Source organism: Aplidium turbinatum, chromosome 13 (genome assembly GCF_918807975.1).
Source record: "Aplidium turbinatum chromosome 13, kaAplTurb1.1, whole genome shotgun sequence".
NCBI classification, from domain to species: domain Eukaryota; kingdom Metazoa; phylum Chordata; class Ascidiacea; order Aplousobranchia; family Polyclinidae; genus Aplidium; species Aplidium turbinatum.
Genome location: NC_137484.1, coordinates 23338518 through 23360808, shown reverse-complemented (window position 1 = coordinate 23360808; position 22291 = coordinate 23338518). Strand labels below are relative to the sequence as shown.

Genomic DNA, 22291 nt, shown 5'->3' with positions numbered 1-22291 from the left:
AACATTTTGACGAAACTAAAAAAATGCCCGTTTTTTTTCGTATTTGGGAGGATCTTGGCCAAGTGCCTCTGGATAAGCCACCGCTTTGATCTGGAAACAACTTCGCGCCGTTCGATGCAAATCTTTTTTTCATAGTGACGTTTATTCATCCGACCCGCGCGATGTTGCCGTGAACTCTATTCGTAGCCTCGAAATCATTGTCGCGTTTTTCGCACGATCATGTTTGCTGCGACAATTCGTTCCAACCACATGAGCAATGGCTGAGAACGATCTGTAGTGGAGACGTAGAGACAACGACATCGAGACTCAAAATCGAGAACAGCCTCAAGCAACAGCTCCGATATCAGTTGAAACTATTCACTGTGGCCGATCGTTTCGAGAAAAGTCGAAAGTAGAATTTTTTAGTTCAAAGCTACCAGAGCTACTCCAGCATTGTTGCAAAGATAAGGGAATTAAAACGAAAGGTTGGAAAAGTTGCAAAGCTGTAGGCTGACATCTGGATTATTATTTATTGCGTCACAGAGAAACGACGACAACAGAGGAGTAAGTTTAATTGTTTCCTCATAAACTAAGAAAATTTTTCTTTCATTCTTTTGAGTTAACTTTCTTTTCAGAGTAGGCCCTACCACTTAGGCTACACTAAACCATCTACAGGGGCGGAAAACGAATTTTAAAACAGTTCAATCAAAAGCTGCAAATAGTTTAAAACGAAACCAACAAAATTATTTTCAGCGTCCAGTTTTATCACGCAATAGGCAAAAGTTTTTTTGCAGTGTTTTATGACGTTTATACAGAAGCATGTGTGCCCAGCAAACAGGAAGCGTGTGTTATTGAATACAGAAATTATTAGTTGTGTTTCAGCCGAGTATGCAACGAGTGAATTACTTTAAATCCAAGTCGGGTTCCGCCAGCAAAACTGCCAGTTTTTGCACTGGTTTTTATTTTCTTGAAAGATAAATCACCGCCGTTTATAAAAACATTTTCCTTCATGAAAGCATGACTCAGAGAATGTATTATTTTAATACACTAATGCGTAAGCGCCGCTAGAAGCAATTTAACTTTGTAGGTATCCGTGTTTGTTTTGAGAGAATGACTGTAGCCTAAACGTTCATACGACCAAGCTTAAGTTAGATCAAGAATAAATAATATGTCATCAACAAATTTTTAATTATGTGCATATAAAGATAGTCGTCATAATGGAGTTGTGAGACACACCGCGTATTCGACCCGAATGTGGGCAGTTGTGTTTGAAAACTTTCCATCAGCAGCCTTGAAATAGTGAGCCACCTTGATCAAAATTACGTCGCACTTCAATTTCCGTAGCATGAAACAAAGGCTACAGAATGTCAAAACCCACAGCGATGAACAGCTCTGGCTTGAAAATTCGCGGTAAATCATTATTGACGATTATTAACAATCTATGGAAGTCACCAAGTGCCGCCAAGACTTTGATCGAGACCGGTTTCAGCCATTCACTTGTTCACCTTCATTGTACCGCCACCGCATCTCGCGTCCATTATAATCACAAACTTAGTTTTTTCTTGTATATGAACGTCAGTAAATTCTCTGGAACATTTACTGCTTCAGTGGATATGTCTATGTTGTGGCCATTACTCGTCAAAACATTGGCTGGCTCGTTAGTCCAGTGAGTGGTCCCTTCTAAGCTTGTGCCAACCCAGTCAGAAAATTTGTTCTTTTTACGTGTATAGACGTTTAATCAGTAAAAAAAGGACTGATTTGCACTCTGAAAACAATGATGTGAGCTGCTTCTTGTGTTTTCCACAGAAAATTAAATTCCTGTGGTTGGGGAAAATGTTTTAAGTTATCGACACAAATCAAATTTTTAACCTAAAAAAGCCGCATGATTTTTTAACGCTTTTGACTCGCAAACTTTTGATATGATCAGCCCAATAAATTGAAGATGAAAAAGAAACTTCCGTTTGTAAAATGTGGTTCCTGCACAAACAGATCGAGTTTTTCACAAAATAAACGCACATTTGAATCCTCTATCACAAAAAGCAAAAATCTACAACTTTCGGTTAAGTTTGTCATGACGACAAACAGCTTTTGGTCACCACAACGCAGTCAATCGTCAACACCCGCGATGTGATTATTTGGTATTTGGCACTGAAGCCACTAATCTAAAAAATTCAGATAATATGAAACCAAGGAACTTTCAGAAATAATTAATTAAACTACCATTCAACGTTTTATAGGCAGAGAAAACTTTTTCTCAAACCGTAGAAAATTTCATGATCTGATAATGAAATTTTCTACGGTTTGAGAAAAAGTTTTCTCTGCCTATAAAACGTTGAATGGTAGTTTAATTAATTAATCTAAAAAAGTTGCGGCAAATACTCTTGCCTACAAACCCCAAAGAATACAGGTAAATAGCAAGAAGGGACTGTCTCATTTTTTGTTGAGGAAAGCGTTTTTTATGTATAGTAGCCTACTTTGTTGAGGGAGCAGCTGACTCGATGGTTCTTTTTTGGCTGCTCAGGTTGAAATGCTTTATGATGATTCAAAGTGGCAAGCCACCCATGTGAATTGTATACATCATTACAATGAAAACGATCGTTGCATTGTTTGATTATGAAATAAACAATTTGGATTGTTAAGTAAATTTACTTCTCTTCACCTGATTAGTAGCTTCTGTTACAAATAATAAAACCTTTAAAGTTTTTACACGAACAAAACGTGACATGAACAATCAGAGAGACTATCAAGTAGTGCTGACCCCCTTCAAATCGGAACATTGAGGCCCTGCATTTACCAAATCGTTAGCAACAAAGTATTTAACACATTGTGTTTATATAAACAGGACAATCGATTTTTTTAGAAAACGTTCATTAGAGCGGACGAAGCTCGAGACAAACAAAACTTAGAACAGAACGACAGCGCGGTGAGAAGATTCACCAGGAATTCAATGATAAGAGCAGACACAACCAAGTTATTTTTTTAGACTTTTCACCGGTTTAAGGGTGAAGGAGGTTTTTCTTCGTGCTCTGACGACAATACAATCACTAAAAACAAAACGTTATTTTGGACGTCATCTACTAGTCCCTAGATCCGATCCGTCACGCCGAAGCAGCCTCCCGAGGTACAAGTTGGCTTGGCCGTAACCAATTAGTCGCAAGTGGGTGCGTGAGGTCAACTATCCACGCATTGCGTCAACCAGACACTCCATGGGGCAAGTGACCCGCGAACACACGCTCACCTGTGACGTCATAATCGATCGCAGAATAAAACGCGAGTCTCATAATCGAGAAGTTCGACCCCAATGTCGATCATTCCGTCCACATTTCGCAGGGATATTATGTTTATTTGGCCCGAGGCTTTGGCTTCCGGCCAGTGGGGTCCGATGTGCAACAATGTGTTTCTGGTTTGTTGCGTCACAAATAAATGACACGGACACACAAATCACTGCTTTCATTGTTTGCAAGTTCAAATCCAAGCAATCTCCATTCAGCCAAACCTTCAACGCATCACAATAATTAAAAGTGTCAATTTTCTTCATTCAACTCAGTTTGCTGTTAATTTGTACAGCACCTAAATAAAGTATTTCTCACAAACTTTTTGTTTATCGGCAGCGCATCCCTGGGAAAAGGTAGCTTACCTTTTCTGTTGCTTTCCTCTAATCCGCTACCTTCTGATTGCTTCAAGGCGGAACGGAAACGATCTTGCAGATGCAAGTTTTATTCGATCATAGATCGCGTGGAACCATCACAAACTACCAGCTCGGTGGCTTAGTGGTTTGAGTGTCCGCCTTCGAGCTGGTAGGCATGGGTTCGATACCCTGTCGGGTCATACCAAAGACCTTTGAAAATGGCACTAAATTTCATTCCTGCTTGGCACTCAGCAGTGGAGTGGGTTTGGTGCATTTCAAGCGTTAATAAAAACGGGCATTTCACTGCTGCGTGGATGCTTTTTATTTTCCTTAACTCAAACAATATTCAGTTTAATTTGTCTTTTAGCTGAAAGGAGAAATAGATACGGAAACAAAACCTACAGAAAGATGCAGCAAAACCGCGGTGGTTTAATTCGTGCATGTGATAAAGACTTAAAGTTTATTTATAGACAAAGAAATAAATTTGGCGTGGCCGAAAAAAGATATTTATCTATTTGATCGAGCGCTTGTGCCGATTATGACGAAATAAATGTGCCTGTTAAAAAGAAACGTAGTTGATAAATTTATGGGATACATGGTGTGTCTGCAGCGATTGCGTAATAACTTTATATTCCGTAAAAGACGGTTTGAAATTATTTAATCGAAGCAGTTTATGATTTTTTAGCTTGAACAAAACCCACTAATGGCTTCCAATAAAAAAGGTAGATTTTGTTCAAACGTTAACCAACGTTTTGCAATCGCAAAATAATCATGACTTCCCACATATAGCATGCTCGATCAAACCACTGTGAAGCCAAGCACAATCACAAGAAATAACTATTGCAGCGCAGATGAAATACATACCCAGACAGTAAATCAAATTGTTTTACATCAACGTCTGTAGACGTTGAATCAATGTAAAAAACGGTTGATTTGCTGTGTGGGTATATTGAGGCGGACGGCCACTGCCCAGATTGAATCCTGAAGGGAGATGTTTCGAATTGCATTCGAAGCTGATTTAATGTCAACATTTTTTTTGGGTGAGGCTAGAGCAACGTATTAAAAAAGTAGATTAGGAAAGTTAAATTGTGACTTGCTGACCAAGCTGCAGCCATTCTGGGTCCCTATTATGTGACGGAGGGCGACCCAACTAAGATATCAGCACATTCTGAAACTATTTTTCCAAGATTAAGCCAAAACAAAAGCTTTACAGTAGATATTGTCAGCCCCTGACTGGGTTCACATATAGAATCAATCTTTGGTTGGATTAAGCAATTTTTTTAAAGCTGCCTCATTAAACGGATTGAGTGTATGGTATATGTATTCTTGTTAATTTTTTTCAAGATTTAAGTTTTATGAATCTATCAAACTCAATACTCAATTTTGTTATATTAGCTAAATTCTGCATTGATGGTTTGAACTTTGTAACAAAAACAAGCACAGTTGCTTGACGAAAATGAAGCAAACAAAACAATAATTTAAAAATTAATTGTTTGCAGAAACAATGAAGCAATTATTGAAGACATTGGTTCTAATTGTATACGTCACAACAGCGGTGAGTTGAATGCATGCACGTCATCTCTTGCAGTATGAATAAGTTCAGACATTGCATCTTTGCTGGGAAACTTACAGGGAATTAACCAGTTCAACATTGCCTTGACATGTCACAAAATTAAACAATTGTAAAATTAGTTTCAAGCAAACTCAGAAGGTATTAGCATTTGTGATGATTTGTGATTTGATTTAGACTTTTATAACAGATTTGTCTCATTTTAGATGGTACTCGTAATAATAACCCATTCATCAATTTCGCTGCATAGTAGTTGAAATGATTGGTCAGTCTCAGTAAAAGATAATAAGGTCTACAATGCAGCGAATGAAGTCACGTTTAGAAAACTAAACTGTTTCTTTTGTAGCACTGAAGATGGAAGCAGTTTAGGTTTTGAAGCGTTTATTTAAGGCAATAAATTTACGAACTTATATTTACAGTAGAATTCGCCTTTCACGGCACCTCTAGGGGATTGCAAAAACTGACGTTATAGCCGAATTGACGTTATAGACGAACTACCGCAAACTATTCCAAAACTGTCTTTTGATTAAAAAAAGAGGTGTATAATCCAGTCAGGTTTACTGTGTACCACCAAACTGACAAAAGTCACGCAGAAAATACAGTAAACAAAGAAATTGTTTAAAAAAAATAACCTACAGCGAAAGGTACAGGAAATTTGCGCAATAGGCCTACAGCTCGTTACATAGTTTATACAGTTACTGAACGTACAACTGTTGCTTTGAGTTTAAAGGTCAGCTGTAGAGTGTAGAGCTGCTTTTTACACGTGATAGTTTTCACGCGGGCAAAAAGTTAATTCAGTTAATTAAAGTCCTTGCTCCGAACGACGTAGCAAAATAAAGGGAAGACATTTTGCAAGCAGCAGCGCTAACTGGATTAAAAGACTGACCGTTCGTGGTGAAGGTGATGGCTTGAAGTGACGTTATAAACGAACAAAAGACGTCTGGGGACCAATAAAGGCTGCTGTTATATGCGAATTGACGTTATAGGCGATGCTGTTGTAGCCGAACTACAATGTACGTAAAAGATAGGAATTCTGCCGGGACCGAGCGAAATGTGACGTAATAGGCGAATTGACGTTATAAACGAAGCCGTTATAGGCGAATTCTACTGTATATGATTTATACTGATAAAAACTTGTTTTTCTAATTATACGGGCGTTTGTGTTCTAAACATTTGTACACTTTCCTCTACTAAAACATAGAGCTTCGGTAGAGAGTTTGTCTTGTCGAACCATGGGCACACGAAGCCAAGTAACTTCATCAGGGTTTTTAGTTATTGCAGTGCAGTTTTTGTTTTTTCCTGTTGATAAATTTAATATTTAACCATTGTATTTTGTTTAGATATAAATAAAATTAATGATGTTATTTCTGGAGAAGACATCCTGTGATGTCGAAAACTTTCGAAATTTGTTTCAATGTAGTTTTTTGTTATGTAAATGTTACTATAATAAACTTAAAAATGTTAAGTCTGATTAAGTGACTTGGCTTCGTCTGCTATAACATACCTGGAAAATATTTTTTAATTTTTGAACTGTTTGTGCACAATTTTGATTTATCATTTGAGCACTGAAACTTAAAACTCACTTTTCTAACTTTTCATCAACAACTTCAGCACCCCCAATGTCAACAATAAAACATCAACAATGTCAACAATAAAACATCAACAATGTCAACAATAAAACATCAACAATGAAAACAATAAAACATCAACTATTTCAACAACAACAATTACAAAAACAACAATGTCAACAACAACAATGTCAACATTAACAGTGTCAACAACAACAATATCAACAACAACAATGTCAACAACTCAAATAACTTATTTGAGAATAACGTGTTTCACAAACAATGTTATCTATATTGTTCAAAATATTTCCACAGCAAAATCAATCACTTTCTCGCCTGAGATATTGAGTGACTGATGGGGTCTGCTTTGTTGCGTCACAATATCACAGTTGACTTGCTTCTAGAACAGCCTTGCATCAGAGTTGTGTATATTGCCTCGCTACTTTTATGACTGAAAGAGTTTTGCAATAATTTAGTAAAGTTAGTTGGTCAGTTCTGATAATGTCCATAAAGACTCATCATCATCATCATCATTATCATCACCGGCTGTTGTCGATAAATGGCAATCATCAGTTGAAAAGCCTTGTTAACAAACCATTGTTCATTCATCAACTGTTGAACAACAAGTCAAAAATTGCGCAATTACGATACAAACGCCATGCGCGATTGGATCTATGCAACAGCTTTTCGACGTAAATTCCTCCAAGCTTTTAACAATTTACAAATCGAGCAATCTGCAGAGTTAGTTCGGAGAATTAAGTTTCCTTCAGGCTGACGATGACAACGCATTCCAAACAGTTAAATTTTGGAGTAGGATTTCCTTCTTGCTGCGGAACTACATCACATTTCCAGAATGCGTTTTTGAAACGAATTTTTGAAATCTTTGTCCACATTTGACACAAGAACACGCAACAATACCTTGACACTTCTATGTTATTGTGACGTCGCACTTCCCAGCATCTTTCAAAGCGACGCCTTTTGATTTTCTGTGTTGATGTGATGGAATAATTCAAGCAAGATTATTACTGCCAGTCCTTCCTTTGCTCGTAAAAGTTTCAGACGAAATCAGCGCACCTAGCGTTGGAACAACATGGAACGATCGATAGATGTTTTCTACAGTTACGTCACAATGAAACATACAAAATTTGTTCGAGGCTAGTAATGAAAAGGTCAATTAAATCGAAAAATTGACTGTAAATTTTTAAAGAAAACGTAAATGCTTCTTCAAAATGTCCCACTTTTTACGAACGCAAATCGTAGGCTAACGTTATGATGGCATAATAACCTGTGGAAAAATTAACCTTTTTATAAATTTCGTGAAGTCAAAATAGAAATAACAGAATAAGGTTTGTGCTAAGTGCTAACCCAATAACACTGCACTTCACTTTTCTTGTGACGTAATATCAAAGTCGTGTTATGCGGAAACTGGTTGGAGAAACAGAGCAAACCAATCGATCGTTATGCCGATATTAAATTTTACCGAAATGCTGTCAGTTTTGAAGCTCAGTTATTTTTGTAATTGCTTTGCTTGCCATTTCAAAATTCATCTTTTAAGTGTTTTTGGGTATTGAATTGAAAAATAAATACAGAAAATTGCATTGAAATATCATTTCAGATCTCTAACTATTAGATCAAAGTCGAAAGCAAACTTTCAAGCAACTAGCCCCTCATAAAGCATTTTTGATGTCAAAATTTTTGTTTTAATAGAATTTTGTCATGTAGCAGACTACTCAAAACTCCGCTAAAACATAAACATATGACGTCACAATTATCAAATGATAGCAACTTGTAAGTTCTGATGTCGTGGCAAGTTTGTAGTTTGCGCGTTTTCTGTGTACTTAAGGCATAATGGCAGTAGCGGCTGTGCCTGACACAGATGTACCAGATAGAATGAATTGATATGAACTGCTTTGCAAATAGCAAATCACTTCTTAAAGAAGCAAGTTTTTAGATTTTGCCAATTTTTATGTCTAATAATATACTGAAATATCATATTGTGGCTGGAATGATGTTTTTCGATGCGAGCTAATAAAGTAATTAAAAGCTGCAAATAAAACGTAAACAATCAAATCGCGTCACCATGGTAACCTCAAGGCAATGGTTAGAATATGCGACCCCCAATATCTTTCCCCTTTTCTGTTTCAAAATGGTCGCGCCCTATAGAATGCGAGAATAATTACTTCTAAATAATATTTGAACGTATTTTACAAACATAGCCTTGAACGACATATGGATATAACACAGATAATAATTATGGCTAGTTATTTTAAAAATAAAAACTCAATCTCAAAATATTGTAAATAGGGCTTGATGTAAACATAAAAACAAGTTTCAGATACATTTCAAAAAACATTTAAAAAACTTATGGGAAATAGAATTTTAATTTTTACAATATTTTTTAAAAGTGCATGTAATACTTTCAACTATAAAGCACTGAACTTCAGACATGAAAAAGAAACTTGACTTGGATGAGAGCAGATCACATGGGATTGACATGGAAATAAAACACGCCAAACAAATTGATGAAAAATACACAGCAAAAAGAACGAGCCGAAAGCAGCAGCTGTGCTTGTTTGGCGGACAAGCAGATGGTTCATACAATAGCAGATTGTATGTTTGCTGCGTGACCCATTCTACTAAATGTTTTCCGTTTATTTGTTCCTCATATTTGTGTATTTCTGTTTCTTGGCAGACGAGTGTAGGTACTAAGAATCGACAGCGATAGACACGTGTTTTGCCCATGAGGCTAGGCCAGTGGCGTAGCCAAGGGGGGGTTTTGGGGGTTACAACCCCCCCCCCCCCCTTTGGCACGAATGTGACGTCATGATATTGAGAATGATGCTTTCAGTCTCTATGTCTCTAAAACAAAGTTTGCCTAATTTTAAACGAAACTGCATTAAAAAAGCGAGTTTTGCCAATGATATCAAACATTCAAGTAACTCAGTCAAGAATTAGCAACAAGAAAACATAGAAACTTAGCTTTATTTTCGAAAAATGCCCAAGAAAACATGATCTTATCCTTTTGCCATGCCACCGGACAGCACCATTTTACCGGAATATTTATACCCACATTTTTGTTGAAAATGCTCTCAGAATGCACCCAATTCAAAGTAATTTTTCAAAATTTTCTGGGGGAGGTCCCCCAGACCCCCCGCCGCTGGGTGTCGCTTTTGGCGAAAACGCCGTCAAACCCCCCCCCCCCCCCCTTTCACAATTCCTGGCTACGCTACTGGGCTAGGCTCATCAATATCACACCACTAATTCATGCCACAGACTAGCCAATATATTTCTTTCACTTCAGTGAACAGAAAATCCGAAGCCTTTGAGGCATTTTTAACGTAAAAGCAATGTCAGCATAGCATGCATTGCTACTTGCGATAAAGCAATACCGTGAAATCAATGTAAAGAAATAAGTTTTCGCGAACTTCACTAGAGATGTGAACGATATTACATCACGATTTCCTTTTCGTATTTTCTCAACTCAATTTCACGGGTAACTGCGTTCGTTCCACATCATTGCGCGTGTGTGACGTCATAAAACGTGAGTGACAACAAAAGCAACAAGTTGATTGCTCGAAGATGTTGACTCTCAAAATAAAATCACATTTTCTTCACCAAGACATTTGCGCACCACGTTAACTGCTTTACAAAAGACGAGAAAACTCATGCTGTAGAATACAAACACGTTTTGCCTCGCTCAATTTCTGCTTTATGCATTTCTGCTTCATGCTGTCCTAACCTAGACAGCAAATCAACCGTTTTTTATATTGATTGAACGTTTGCAGACTTTCAATCAATGTAAAAAGCGGTTCATTTGAGGTCTGGGAATGCAACCAAATGCACTATTGCAGCATACTTGTTCATATTTTTGTCTGAAGGATTTGTTGACTCAGTCGTTAAGCGCTCGACTCAAAATCACGCGGCGCTGGTTCGGTTCTCGGGGTATGCGCTTGAGCAACGCATTTCATGACTGCTTTCCATTCAGTGGAACCTAATGTATGGAATAATTCCACGGCAACAACACTTCAATAATCGGAAACTTTGCTCTGCCAATTTCGGTAACCGGCCTGCGTCAAAAGCCTCTATAATATGTGAAACTACCAAGAATTAACCAATCAAGGCTTTGTCACTTGTCAGTCAGAGGATAAAGATTCAAAAGCGACCAACTAAACCAAGTTAGTTTATGATAATGCAGTGGCGCTTTTTGCCTGACTTTGATGGATAAAAACAAACTAAAGCACAAACTCTAAAAGGTTCCATGCATGGACTCTCTATTCACTTCAATTGCCTTGCTTGAACAAAACACCGACGGCCTGGGATGAACATTTAGTCCAAGAATTACTGTTATTACTCCCCATAAGAGATTCTAAGAGTGTATAGAATGCAATTTATCTACTTTATTAGCTCTTTCCAGTCTTTCCTTTACTCTCTATTGAATTGCCGAATGAGATGTGTTAAGCTTGCCATGGACAGCGCACACGCCATTCATCATGGAGTGGCTATGCGATTTCTAGTATTGCCAGTGGTGTTTAAAATAACAATCGTGAGGACCAAAATTTCATTTCTACATACAATTCCTTCGTTTGACTTTGTATCAAAGTATCTCAGACAGCAAACCAACTGTTACTTCATTGATTCAACATCTGCAGACGTTGAATCAATGTAAAAAAACTGTTGATTTGCTGTTTGGGCTAGTTTTACTAAGTTACTTAATTTCTTACTGAATAATTTTCACAAATCAAATCTGTCTCCATGTTTATCCAGACTCACATCTAACTTATTTCTACATCTTACACAATTTTTTGCTTACGTAGTTGGAACAAACATGGTGTCACTATGATGTTATGACGTCATATATGACGTTGCACTTGAAAACGCCAGTCCCAGCATATCGACATAAATAATTCAGATGCAGGAAATATGGCGTTTTGGGCAATTAAAATTTGTGTGATGAACATTCACACATTTGTGGTTTTGTTTTGTAGATTCTGACGATCAAAGCGAAGGTGAAAGTCATGACGACTTTATATTGTTATGACACATTTCTCTTTTCGTGTTCGGCAAATTTACAGTGGTAGTAACTTATGATAGTAACCTAATAGTTTAAACTTTTGTAATCACACCTAAAAATTTGCAGACAAGCCAAACTTAAATTACATTTTAGTTTCCGATGCAGACCACGACACATATTAGCCTACGTCGCGATTCCTCGTCTATAGTCACTGACAAAATTCATCATTAGCGATATCCAAGTAAGCAAAATCCGTTCTTTTTACACTGATTTTAAGTTTAAAAACGTTGAATGGATGTGAAGATGACGGATTTTGCGCGTGGGATCACGACAGAGGTTCACCTATTTGACGCAGAAAGCGCGCGTCGATGTAATCGGCTTGTTGTACATGTCGAAGCCATTTAAACGGTTGCTGTCATGGCTACTAACCAACTCTTGAGCAGATAAAAGCCCCAAGTGGCTTGGGAGATTTGGCGATAAGAACAAATTGGCTACAATTGAGATTGCAAGGCCAAGAGAGAAGATTGAGGTCCACTTTTCCAGCAGCAGTCAACAAGTCAAGAATTGTTTCATCTTATTTAATTTAGAGACAGAGTTTACGATAAAAATCTTGTTATTTGTTAAATAATTTTCCGCTAACATTTTAGTTGAAGGATAATGTTCTGCAGACCCTCAGTGATCTCTTTCTCTCAATGCCCTCTGCTGCTTCCTGCATATCAACAAATATATTTTCAACATATCAACATTTCCTTTAAACAGAAGCAATAATTGAAGATGCTGAGGAGATTGACTCCCTCAGCGTCAGGTATTTTTATCGGCTATGCATCAAAAGCGAGGCCGCTATACAGGACTATTGGTGTCGAACATACTTGATGAATGATTTATGTTTTAATTGAAGGAATCCAACTAGTTCATTTCAATGCACCACTTTACAGTTCACTTGCTTCCTCGAAAATTGGAGAAAATTTGTATTTTTCAACTGGTCTAGAAAAATTTGCGTTGATTTGTTGAAAAGCCAGCATTAAAAAAATACCTTTGTCTTCCTTACGCTATTCAGCTTTATCGTTATGAGATTAAATTAAACGCATGCAGTTGCATATCTGGGGATGATTGTTACTTCGAAATGCCGTTTTTAACTACTACGCCAATGAGTTCAATTATCAAACGTAACCACGTCACAACGATAAGCAATCTAATCATTTTCAAATTTTTAACAACATATTTTGAAATAATTTAATAACTTGATTGTTTCTGACCGCGATTTCGCGGGAACATGGTTCTTCTGGCTGCACTAGAGGTTAATACAGGTCAAGTTTACAAGCATTCTAATTTGGGGTTGGTTTCAAGTAGGGTTAGCTCGCTTTAAGTGGGTGATAAACATTTTTCTAAAAAATCATTGGCATACAGATTTGGCAGCAAGCAAACTGCCAACATCAGCCGGTGCAAGGTGTTCGGTGTCAGAGTGCCTACTTTTGGTGGGTGTTAGTTTTCTTTTGTTTTTACTGGATCTAGACGTAGGTCCAGTAGTCAAAAATAAACGGAAAAAATCCAATCTTGAAGCATGTCACCATCCAGCAGCCAAATTAATCTCTTTTTATGTTAATTCAACGTCTGTGAATTTCATTGGAAACCATGTAGAAATCATTTTCAACTTTAAGAATTGTTTTAAAAATATTAAGCTGTAAGTGCCCTTTTTGAAATAATTTTAGTTACACTGGTATAACACCACTTACAACTAATTGTAAACTTTCTGCGTCACACAAGGTACAGAGCCGCCACACGTGGCTTCATTAGATGCAGAGAGAGCAAAATATGATAATTTTTTGAAGGCATTTATTTTTATTTTGAAATAAGCATATTGATAATGATAATTTTTTTACCTCCCATGAACTCTGAATAATCCTGTTTCACACAAATAAAGAAAATGACAATTTTCTTAGATATCACTAAAACAGCAATTTAGTCCAAATAATGTCAATATCGTAAACCTTCCTGGGGGTAGTGGTGATACCCTCGTTTGTATGATAAAAACTGTGAATAATACAAGCCGCGTCAAAGATGCAACAAAATAAACTTATTTGTCTTTTTTAAAGTAAATTTGAGAAGAACTAAAAATAGCATAAAAATGTTTTGAAATAATTGTAATGGGAGTCATCGCTGAGACTCTGGTGATTAATTACAAGTTAAAATATTTAAGGCTTGTTTTACCCACTCAGTCGACCATGACTCTCAAATATCCACTTGGCACTGGAGACGTATTGTGACAAAACCATTACAACGCTATGTTACCCACAAAAGACTAATTGTTGCGTTATCATGATATCATCAAGCCGGCTGCCATGGTCACATGCAACTTACAATTCGCTAGAGCGAAGTAGAAGCAGACAACCTGCTTCGTGTGAGAAAAATCTCAGCACATTTTATGTCTCATAGCCGCTTCAGTGTATTAGATTTCTTCGTGTTTTCTCAAATATCTTGTTGAAAATGCGATAAAGCACTCGGGAAAATATGAGAAGAATTTAATCCAGATACCTAGCTCCTACAAGCAAGTGGCAAATTGCAGATGAACGTTTATGAATGTTTTTGCTAAAAATCGATGGTTTGGAATCAACTTATGGTTATTCACATAGAATAAGTGGTGGATCTGATAATAAGTAGCAAAAAAATAGAAACACAGAACACGGCCTACTAGAAAAGTTCTCGAACAGAACCAGTGCTAGTTCTAGTAGGCCGTGCACAGAACTTTTTACGAAGTCTTCTTCGTTGGATATAGAAGCTTCATCCATGCCCAGTCAAGGATAGTTACCTTTCATACTTCATTATCATTTTGCAATGCAAAAACAATGTAAAAAAGGCATGTTTACCTTTCTGAATCAGCTAAATATGCATCGTTGTTATATCAACTAGCGAAAGTGTTATTATGACAAACGAAATTAAATTGTTAAAAAATTTATCCATCAATTTTCTATACGTTTGAAAGCGGGTGGCATTTCAAAATATACTGTAGCTCTTCCAACTTTGTGCCTCAGCTGATCATATGTACATCACATACTATGACGACATTGATATGTTGCATACTAACATTCAAAAAATAACACAACAACCGGCCCTTCTACCCAGGAATGATTGAAAGGATGATGTGGGCCCGGTACTCACGATATCTTCGGGCCCTTCAACAAACTACTTTACCTCTAAAAAAAGGCACTATACCCAAAGAATATGAAAAGTTTTTTTAAGTTCCCGATGCCGTTATAAAGATTACCGGCCTTTAAAATCATCCGGGACCGGTAGTAAAGTTCCCGCTGTCAACACTACTGCTTGTACTCGTGTATGGCTTGAATTATGTAACTGCAAGATTGAAGCTGTAAAAATACTTCTTATTTCAGGTTACGTGTGACAGCTCAGCCACGAATCTATTTGGAAGGTCTTTAAAATAAACAAATGTATATTTCGTTTTAAAATTTCTTGGTGATTAATTTTGTTTCTGCTAAATAAGATTCGTTTTCTAACAGTGTTTGTTAACTGGCTTTTGTTTTTCTTATAGTCTTGTTCGAACAATCTGCACAAACATGTCCTTCAGCAAATGAAGCTTGGCCAAGACACTACAAGCACTTCTCTGAGAAGAGTTTATGAAATTTATTCGAAAGCGACAGGAAAACGAGTTCAAATCCGTGGCAAGAGGGTCGATGCTAATGGCATACCCGGAGATATTTACGGTTAGTCAGATAAACCTTTAATTTGGTAACGTGGAACATTTTTAGTGCATCAATCATCCAGTGGCGAGTCTAGAGGGGTGAGATTTGAGCAATCATCCTCCTCCCCAGGTCGGTGAGATAGCGCAGCGGGTAAGGCGCTCGCTTTGCAATCACGCAATCCTGGTTCGACTCCCGGCTTAAGCTGGTTGTTGACAAACACTGCTCACCTCTACCCAGGGTGTAATAAATTGGGTGGGCGTAGTTGCTAAAGGAAAAGCGGTTGAGAAAAAGGAACTGGCCACCCTACTCCCGTTAGTGCCGAAGGCTTAGTACAATGAAAACCTTATCTTCTCATCCCCCTATGCTTGGATTCAAGTATGGGACTCACCTTTACCTTTTACCTCTTCCCAAAGATAACTTTCTGGGTTCCCTCCTGTTACCACCAGAACAGGGAGTGATCTAAAAACTAATCTTTCTGTCGAGTCTTTGGCTGTTGATACATTTGATATATATTTTAGTTCGCGCCAAAGCCGGTACCAGGACAACAAGTCAGATTTTTTTATTGATTCAATGTCGGTAGGCGTTGAATTGATGTAAAAAGTTTGACATTATCGTTGTAGAAGAGATGAAATAAATGTGCTTCTAACCTCTGCGCCTTCCGCATGTTATTTCGTTTTTATTAAAACCTTGCGATTCTTAGAAACGTGCAGCACTCGATGTTATCTTCTAAACTCAGTGTCTTAAATTGACGACAATTTCTGTTCTCTAAACCATATTCTTACATTTCCGATACGTTATTTTAACGTAAACAATAACTATGAAAACCTTATATCAACGGAACGCCAGTAATAAAAATCCCGCATTTTTGAATTGATTTAATGTCTGCAGACGTTGAATCAATGCAAAACAGGCGCAAATTTTACAGCTTGTGATGTCAAACCGTTTTGCATTTCCCGCAAATGATGAATTTCAAATGTTTACAAGAGGTTGACAAACAACTGTCATTATGAGTGATTGAGTGAATCAGTGATTGTGAGCAAGGACACTCGGCCACCTGGATCACCTATTTTCGACATCATATCTACGCTCATATACGTTGAATAGACAAAAACCACGTATTAAAATAGTTTTCTGTTTCGGATGCACCACAAAAAGATTTCAAATCAATGTGACATCATAACTGAATTTACAAAAGCCGCTAAGCATCCACGTAAAGCATAAAGGCTGACTTGGCCAATATCATAATTTTTCCAAGTAGGCCTACAGTGCGGTTGGTCTGTTGTAATTTACGATTGTTAAATTATGTTCTTGCCTAAATTAACTTTGCAATGTCGCAACAAGCATTGTGTGCGAAGTCTATATTTGAACGCGTAGAAATAAGAAGATCTTGATATAAATATTCGCTTTTGTTTGGTGTGGTGGCTATTATGCTACAAAGCTATTTGAACGCGCAATTCCCAGCGACGCGTGTAGCTTTAGCATCGGCAGGGGTCTCTAGTTTGTTGTAATCCCGTTAGTGCCATCAGGAGACAACATACTTTCACATTTCAAGCATCGATGCGCATTGAACGACCCGCGATTTGGTTTCATTTCTATCAATATTGTTTGTAGCCATCCCCCATGTAAAGGAATGTCACCGTGCAAGCCATCACTGGTTGGACCAGTCAGTGGCGAAATGGTCTTCGGCTTTGCTTCTGATAATCTTGAGTTCGATTCCAGGCCGAGTCGTAAACACGACTCAGATGGTGATCTTTTGTGAGCTAAGAGCGGGATTAAGTAGATCAATAATGTTGCCAAGGCGTACATATGATGTAAAATTGAAAATTAAATTTACTTAAAACCCCTAAGCAGTTTTAGAGCGATGAAGAACAAACTATAATCATTATCACTTATTGTCTGGCAACACCAAACAACCAATCCACGTGTTTCCGACACAAATTTGTTTGGTTCTCGGCCTCAAGGTTTAAATCATTTGTTGTTGATACATTGTTACGTCACAGTGGTCAGTGAACGGTTTTTGATGACGTGCGAGTTTGATTGATGACGTAAAGCGTTTAGAAGGCGATTGAAGACAAATCCCAAGAAATGATTTCCAGTGATGCAAATCAATGTTAAGCACAACCGAGCCATCATGTATTCAATCAAGCAAGCTGTCAATCACCTGCTGCATGTGTTTTGTCCATTCTATCTTTTTTCGACTCTTGCTATATTATGGCAAGTTTTAAGTTTCGTTTGGATAGTCGTAAACAAACTGAACTAAACGGGTTGGAAAGCAATGGGGTGCATGTTACCAACATGTACTCAAAAACTATTCAGACTCGTTGCAGAGTAAATCGATGCTTTGCCTTTTTTCGCTCATTTGTGTGCCCGTATATCGCATGCTGCAGTTGGTAGTTTGGATTCGTTCCCGGAAGAAATATAAATTTAAACAAACACCAACAAGTGAACTGGCAACAAAACACATTGTCACATCAATTGTAGTTGAACAAAGAGTGAACAATGTGTGTGTGACATCACAAATCAATAGGACAACCTTCATAAATGTGATTGAACGGACAGCAATTGTTCCTGGCGTTCTAATTTGTGATTGTTTTGTACCTTCTATTTGAATAAGAACTTTCTCAAAGTACTACGTAGTGGGGTGCAATAGGGTGCTAGGTTTGGTCAAGTGAAAGTGATTCTGTTTGCTTCGTAAATCGCTGAAAGCAACGCAAGCCTGCGATGGATACAACGCTATGTAAAAGTACACATTAATTATATTTTTATTGCGATGTATAAAAGAATAAAAATCACTATTATTAATCTATAAGCATATAAAAAAAAACGAGCAACGAGTACTACACTAAATTGACGAATATGAGTGCGGTAGGCTGCTTAAATTTGCCAATTTAGTGCGGCAAGCTACTCTTTACTTTTTGACTATTTTTATCACACTACGCATTCTTTTGAATCATTGGTGAAGTCAAAACGAAGGTTTTAAAGAAACGTTGAGTAAGGACTTTTGATATATACATTGAAAGTACCACTTTTTCTGTCGGCAGGCTTATAGATCACTAGTCAGTGTTCCATTACCTTCCTCGTAACATTTTGACATTGGAATATGTTTGTTTTGCAGCAAGGTTGGAAATTAGTTCCATATCTTTTGGAAGTCGTGTAACTATAAGGAGTGTTGCGAACGGAAGGTACCTGTGTATGAGCAAGAAAGGAAGACTAATAGCGAAGGTATGTTTACAGCTTGAACCCTTTTTGAACTACAAGCTCTTTTTCAATATTTTCCTACAAAACTGCGTCGCAGTCTCTACAGGACCACCCAGGTTAAATCAATTTGCTATCGAAAGTCTGATATTTCAATTGGCCATTTCCAACAATTTTGAAACATAAAAATATTTTAATGGAACTAACCTTCAAAAATAAACCTTGTTGTAATTCAACGTGGCAACATGTCCTCAAAAATGAGACCAAAAATTGAGTCCAGAGTTTATCTTTTTTTATTGAAAGAAAAAACAAAAAGTTCACGATAGGTTGTGAATGTATTGAAATAGCTTTATTCTCTATAAGCCTACACGCGAAAGCAGATTACAAAAGCGATGACAGTAACATTTGAAAAGGAGCCGGTGAAATAAGTTGTACGTTTTCCACAAACGATCATCTGCTACAGAAGCACGACACATAAACTACAATAGATTAATATTTAGTTGGTGTTTTTCCCAAAAGTCGATAAATTGTTTCAACCTGCGAAAAAATCCTTCTGTCAAAGTTCTTTCAATGCAAAATGAATTACAACAATCACTGTCTAAAGAAGCAAGCGTGGTTGTCGCTGTTAATCCGTAGAATCATATAAAATGTCAGAATTCATGTGTTTACTCCAGCAGCGGTGACTTGTTTTGGCGAATTGAAAATAAGCCTCAACTTAGCCAGACTTAAATGCCTATGACAGTATGACACGTTATATCCTCACAACAGACACATCTTTGACATAACAAGCGCCTTTCTGTTGTGACAATGCATCAATTCACAATGTACGCTTGTTGTCGTATCGATTGTACATGGCTATCATCGTTCAGTGCTTTGTTCTTTTGACTGCAGTCGATGCTCTGTTGAGACAAAAAATTGTCTTCGTCAACAGGCGGGCGACGACGCCGAAACATTCGCCAAGAGAAGTGAAAAAAAATTTCTCTGTACGTGGGATGATGTTTGTATCTTTTTGTAAACAGAATATTTCGCTTGTCCATCAAGGTTATATTAAAAAAGCAAACAGAATCCAATAATGAACGACTTTGGTTAAATATTTAAGGTCAAGACACCAAATTTAACCAAACTCTAACCAATCGCTTTGCTTGCTTGCAGATTAAACGGATTAATAGCCGATGCCACTTCACAGAAAAAATCGGTGAAAACTATTTCGACACTTTCACAAACGTCCGACGAGCAAAATGGTACCTGGCTTTCCATCATAACGGAAGGCCAAAACGTGGGTCTCGCACTTCTAGTCGCCAAGCAGAAGTCATGTTTTTGAAGCGTCCTGTTCAGCAAATGAATGGCCAATCAAATTCTTTTATAAGCGAAGCCAAACAGGCAGCCCTGACTATTTTCCGCAAGAAGATTAGGATGAGTTATCTTGCAGATTCCAAGGATGACAATTCCAACTTCCCAAAGCAAACGAGAATGATGCAAGATGATCCTGGAGTGGTTCTTGATATTCCCATTATTCCAACAGATCCTCCAGAGATCCAAAAAGAAATTGAGGAAAGGAAACGTCAAGCTCTGAAAAAGTTGATCTATTCCGTCAACGTCGTTTCTGCAACTACGTCATCATATCATACGTCACTTCCTGAAAAGTTACGTGATAAGATTAAACATAAAGAAATGCTGGAAAGAAAGACAAAAAAACAACACAGAAAAAGAAAACACAATAAATTACTGAGAAGTCACTCAACCCCGTTGCAAAGTTACAAACAGAAGAAAGCATCATCGGACAGTAAATCACCTCCTTCAACTTTTCAATCACTGAGAGAAGCAATAGACTCTCCAACTATTCCTTCAATGCTTCAAATTTATCGAATAAGCTCTCGAAAGAACTTAAATTCAAGGAAAATCAGTCAAAGTTTGAGAAAAGATAAAATTAATAATTTATTGCCGCTCGAAAGTATAGCTGGGAACATCACGTGATTTCTCATTTACCGTTTTGATTGCTATGAAGGCAAAGTGGAAATGTCATTGGATGCAGCTGACACAACTAGAGGAAGCACGGAGGCTTGATAGAGAGCGGATAAATGAAAGAAAACTAAAATGCTTTCACATCCAATTCCAACATTGAAATTTTGATAAATTTATCTAAAATTTCAAAAATGATAATTACAGCATATTTTTTAATGAAAAGTGCTTGATCTAGACTGAGCATTCTGTTTGAGACACTGCCTTTTGTCGTCGTCTTTATGACGAATTCATTGTTGTTGTGCAATAACGTTTATTTAGACCCGCCACGCTGCGACTTTAAAAACTTTTCTTGCTGGCAAGAAAAGTTTATGTATTTATTTTTTATGTTCCTTGCCTATTGCTGAAATAATCATAACCATGGCAACCATCGCCATTGTAACCGTCGCCGTGGCAACCGTCGTCATGACAATCGTCTTTACTCTTTATGGTAACAGTCGTGACGTCACAATGATACCAAGCCGAAAGTATGCTACTCCAGTTGGTTCCGTCCTTTGGTAACTGCCTCATCACATTGATAAAACTGGTCAACACATTTATCAAGTTTTTATGTTTTTAGAGAATTTATTGATTTTGAAAAGTCAAATTTATTTACTTCCTCAGTGAAATCTCGTTTTGTTTGCCGCCCGTAAACCTTGTTCTTTCACATTTCTCAATTCCGTTTTGTTCGACGCTTACATGAGAAGATGAACGATGACTTGTGTGGACTTGCTTGTTGTCGCACGACTCCGTCGAAGAAAGTTGCTGTCAATGATGTTTACGTTGAAACAAGACAGAGCTTTGAACAACACGTCAACAACTGGCTGAGGCAACAAAGGCGACACTTGGGTTAGTTCGAAGCTTTAAAAGCCTGACCAGTAACACTGAAGAAGATAGACAGGTTTTCCATCGAAACGTTTCATGCCAATTCTTTGTAGATCGCGCTACTGTATTAGGCAAACTGGCATTGATGTTATAGTAAGTTTGGACTGCTGAAGACAAGCTAATGGAAATCTCAGCTAACGTATCTACTCTTAAACCAATCATCACTCGTCGTCGTTGTTGGGTCACAATAACAGACAAAATCGCAACAACAACTGTCAAATAGGTAGACTGAGTGTAAACAATGAAAAATTCCTTAGTCCCTTGTTCAGACTTGGGTTTATTAGGTTGAAAAATTTCCACCAAAGACGACATTTGACCATTAAACTGGTCCAAAATAGTTATCGCAAACCCACTATTGAGAAATGTGACTAAAACATTTCTTTCTCGGACGATTTGGAAAATTAAAAAATGTTCTTGCTTGGCGTCTCAAAACATTTCTACTCAACTTTCTATTACGTCATCATCATAGTGTTTGGGAAACGTGTGAAGAAACTTGAAGATGCGCAAACACTTTCCTGTCATTGCAGAATGGCACAACAGCGTCCAACGCGGCGTGCAAACATTTTTATGCTTCAAGGACCAACAAATATTTGAAATAAAGTCTCACGTAATATGTTTATATTTAGAATGAAAGATATCTTTAGATAGATTCTAGTATCTAGATAACAATCGCCGTTGTGACACGATTGTTTGCAAAGATGATTTCATAGATTTCATGCCGACTTTAGCCGCAAAGAAAATACAAAACTAAACACCACTTGT

At 37.5% G+C, this 22291-nt stretch overlaps 1 protein-coding gene across 1 annotated transcript; it reads left to right on the top strand.

Annotated features, from left to right (window-relative positions):
- Positions 1-298: 298 nt before the first annotated feature.
- Positions 299-21311, top strand: LOC145782445 (uncharacterized). Its single transcript, XM_082594234.1, has 5 exons — positions 299-543; positions 5107-5162; positions 15301-15472; positions 18567-18673; positions 19799-21311. Exons 2-5 carry the CDS (start codon positions 5112-5114, stop codon positions 20618-20620), a joined length of 1152 nt encoding a protein of 383 aa, XP_082450360.1. The 5' UTR covers positions 299-543; positions 5107-5111; the 3' UTR covers positions 20621-21311.
- Positions 21312-22291: the final 980 nt, after the last annotated feature.

Excerpts from the sequence above, each read along its gene's own strand:
- LOC145782445 (XM_082594234.1), top strand. The coding sequence starts at position 5,112 with ATGAAGCAATTATTGAAGACATTGGTTCTAATTGTATACGTCACAACA. Across the intron at positions 15,473-18,566 it reads CATACCCGGAGATATTTACG|CAAGGTTGGAAATTAGTTCC; the intron begins GTTAGTCAGATA and ends TTTGTTTTGCAG. Across the intron at positions 18,674-19,798 it reads AAGGAAGACTAATAGCGAAG|ATTAAACGGATTAATAGCCG; the intron begins GTATGTTTACAG and ends GCTTGCTTGCAG.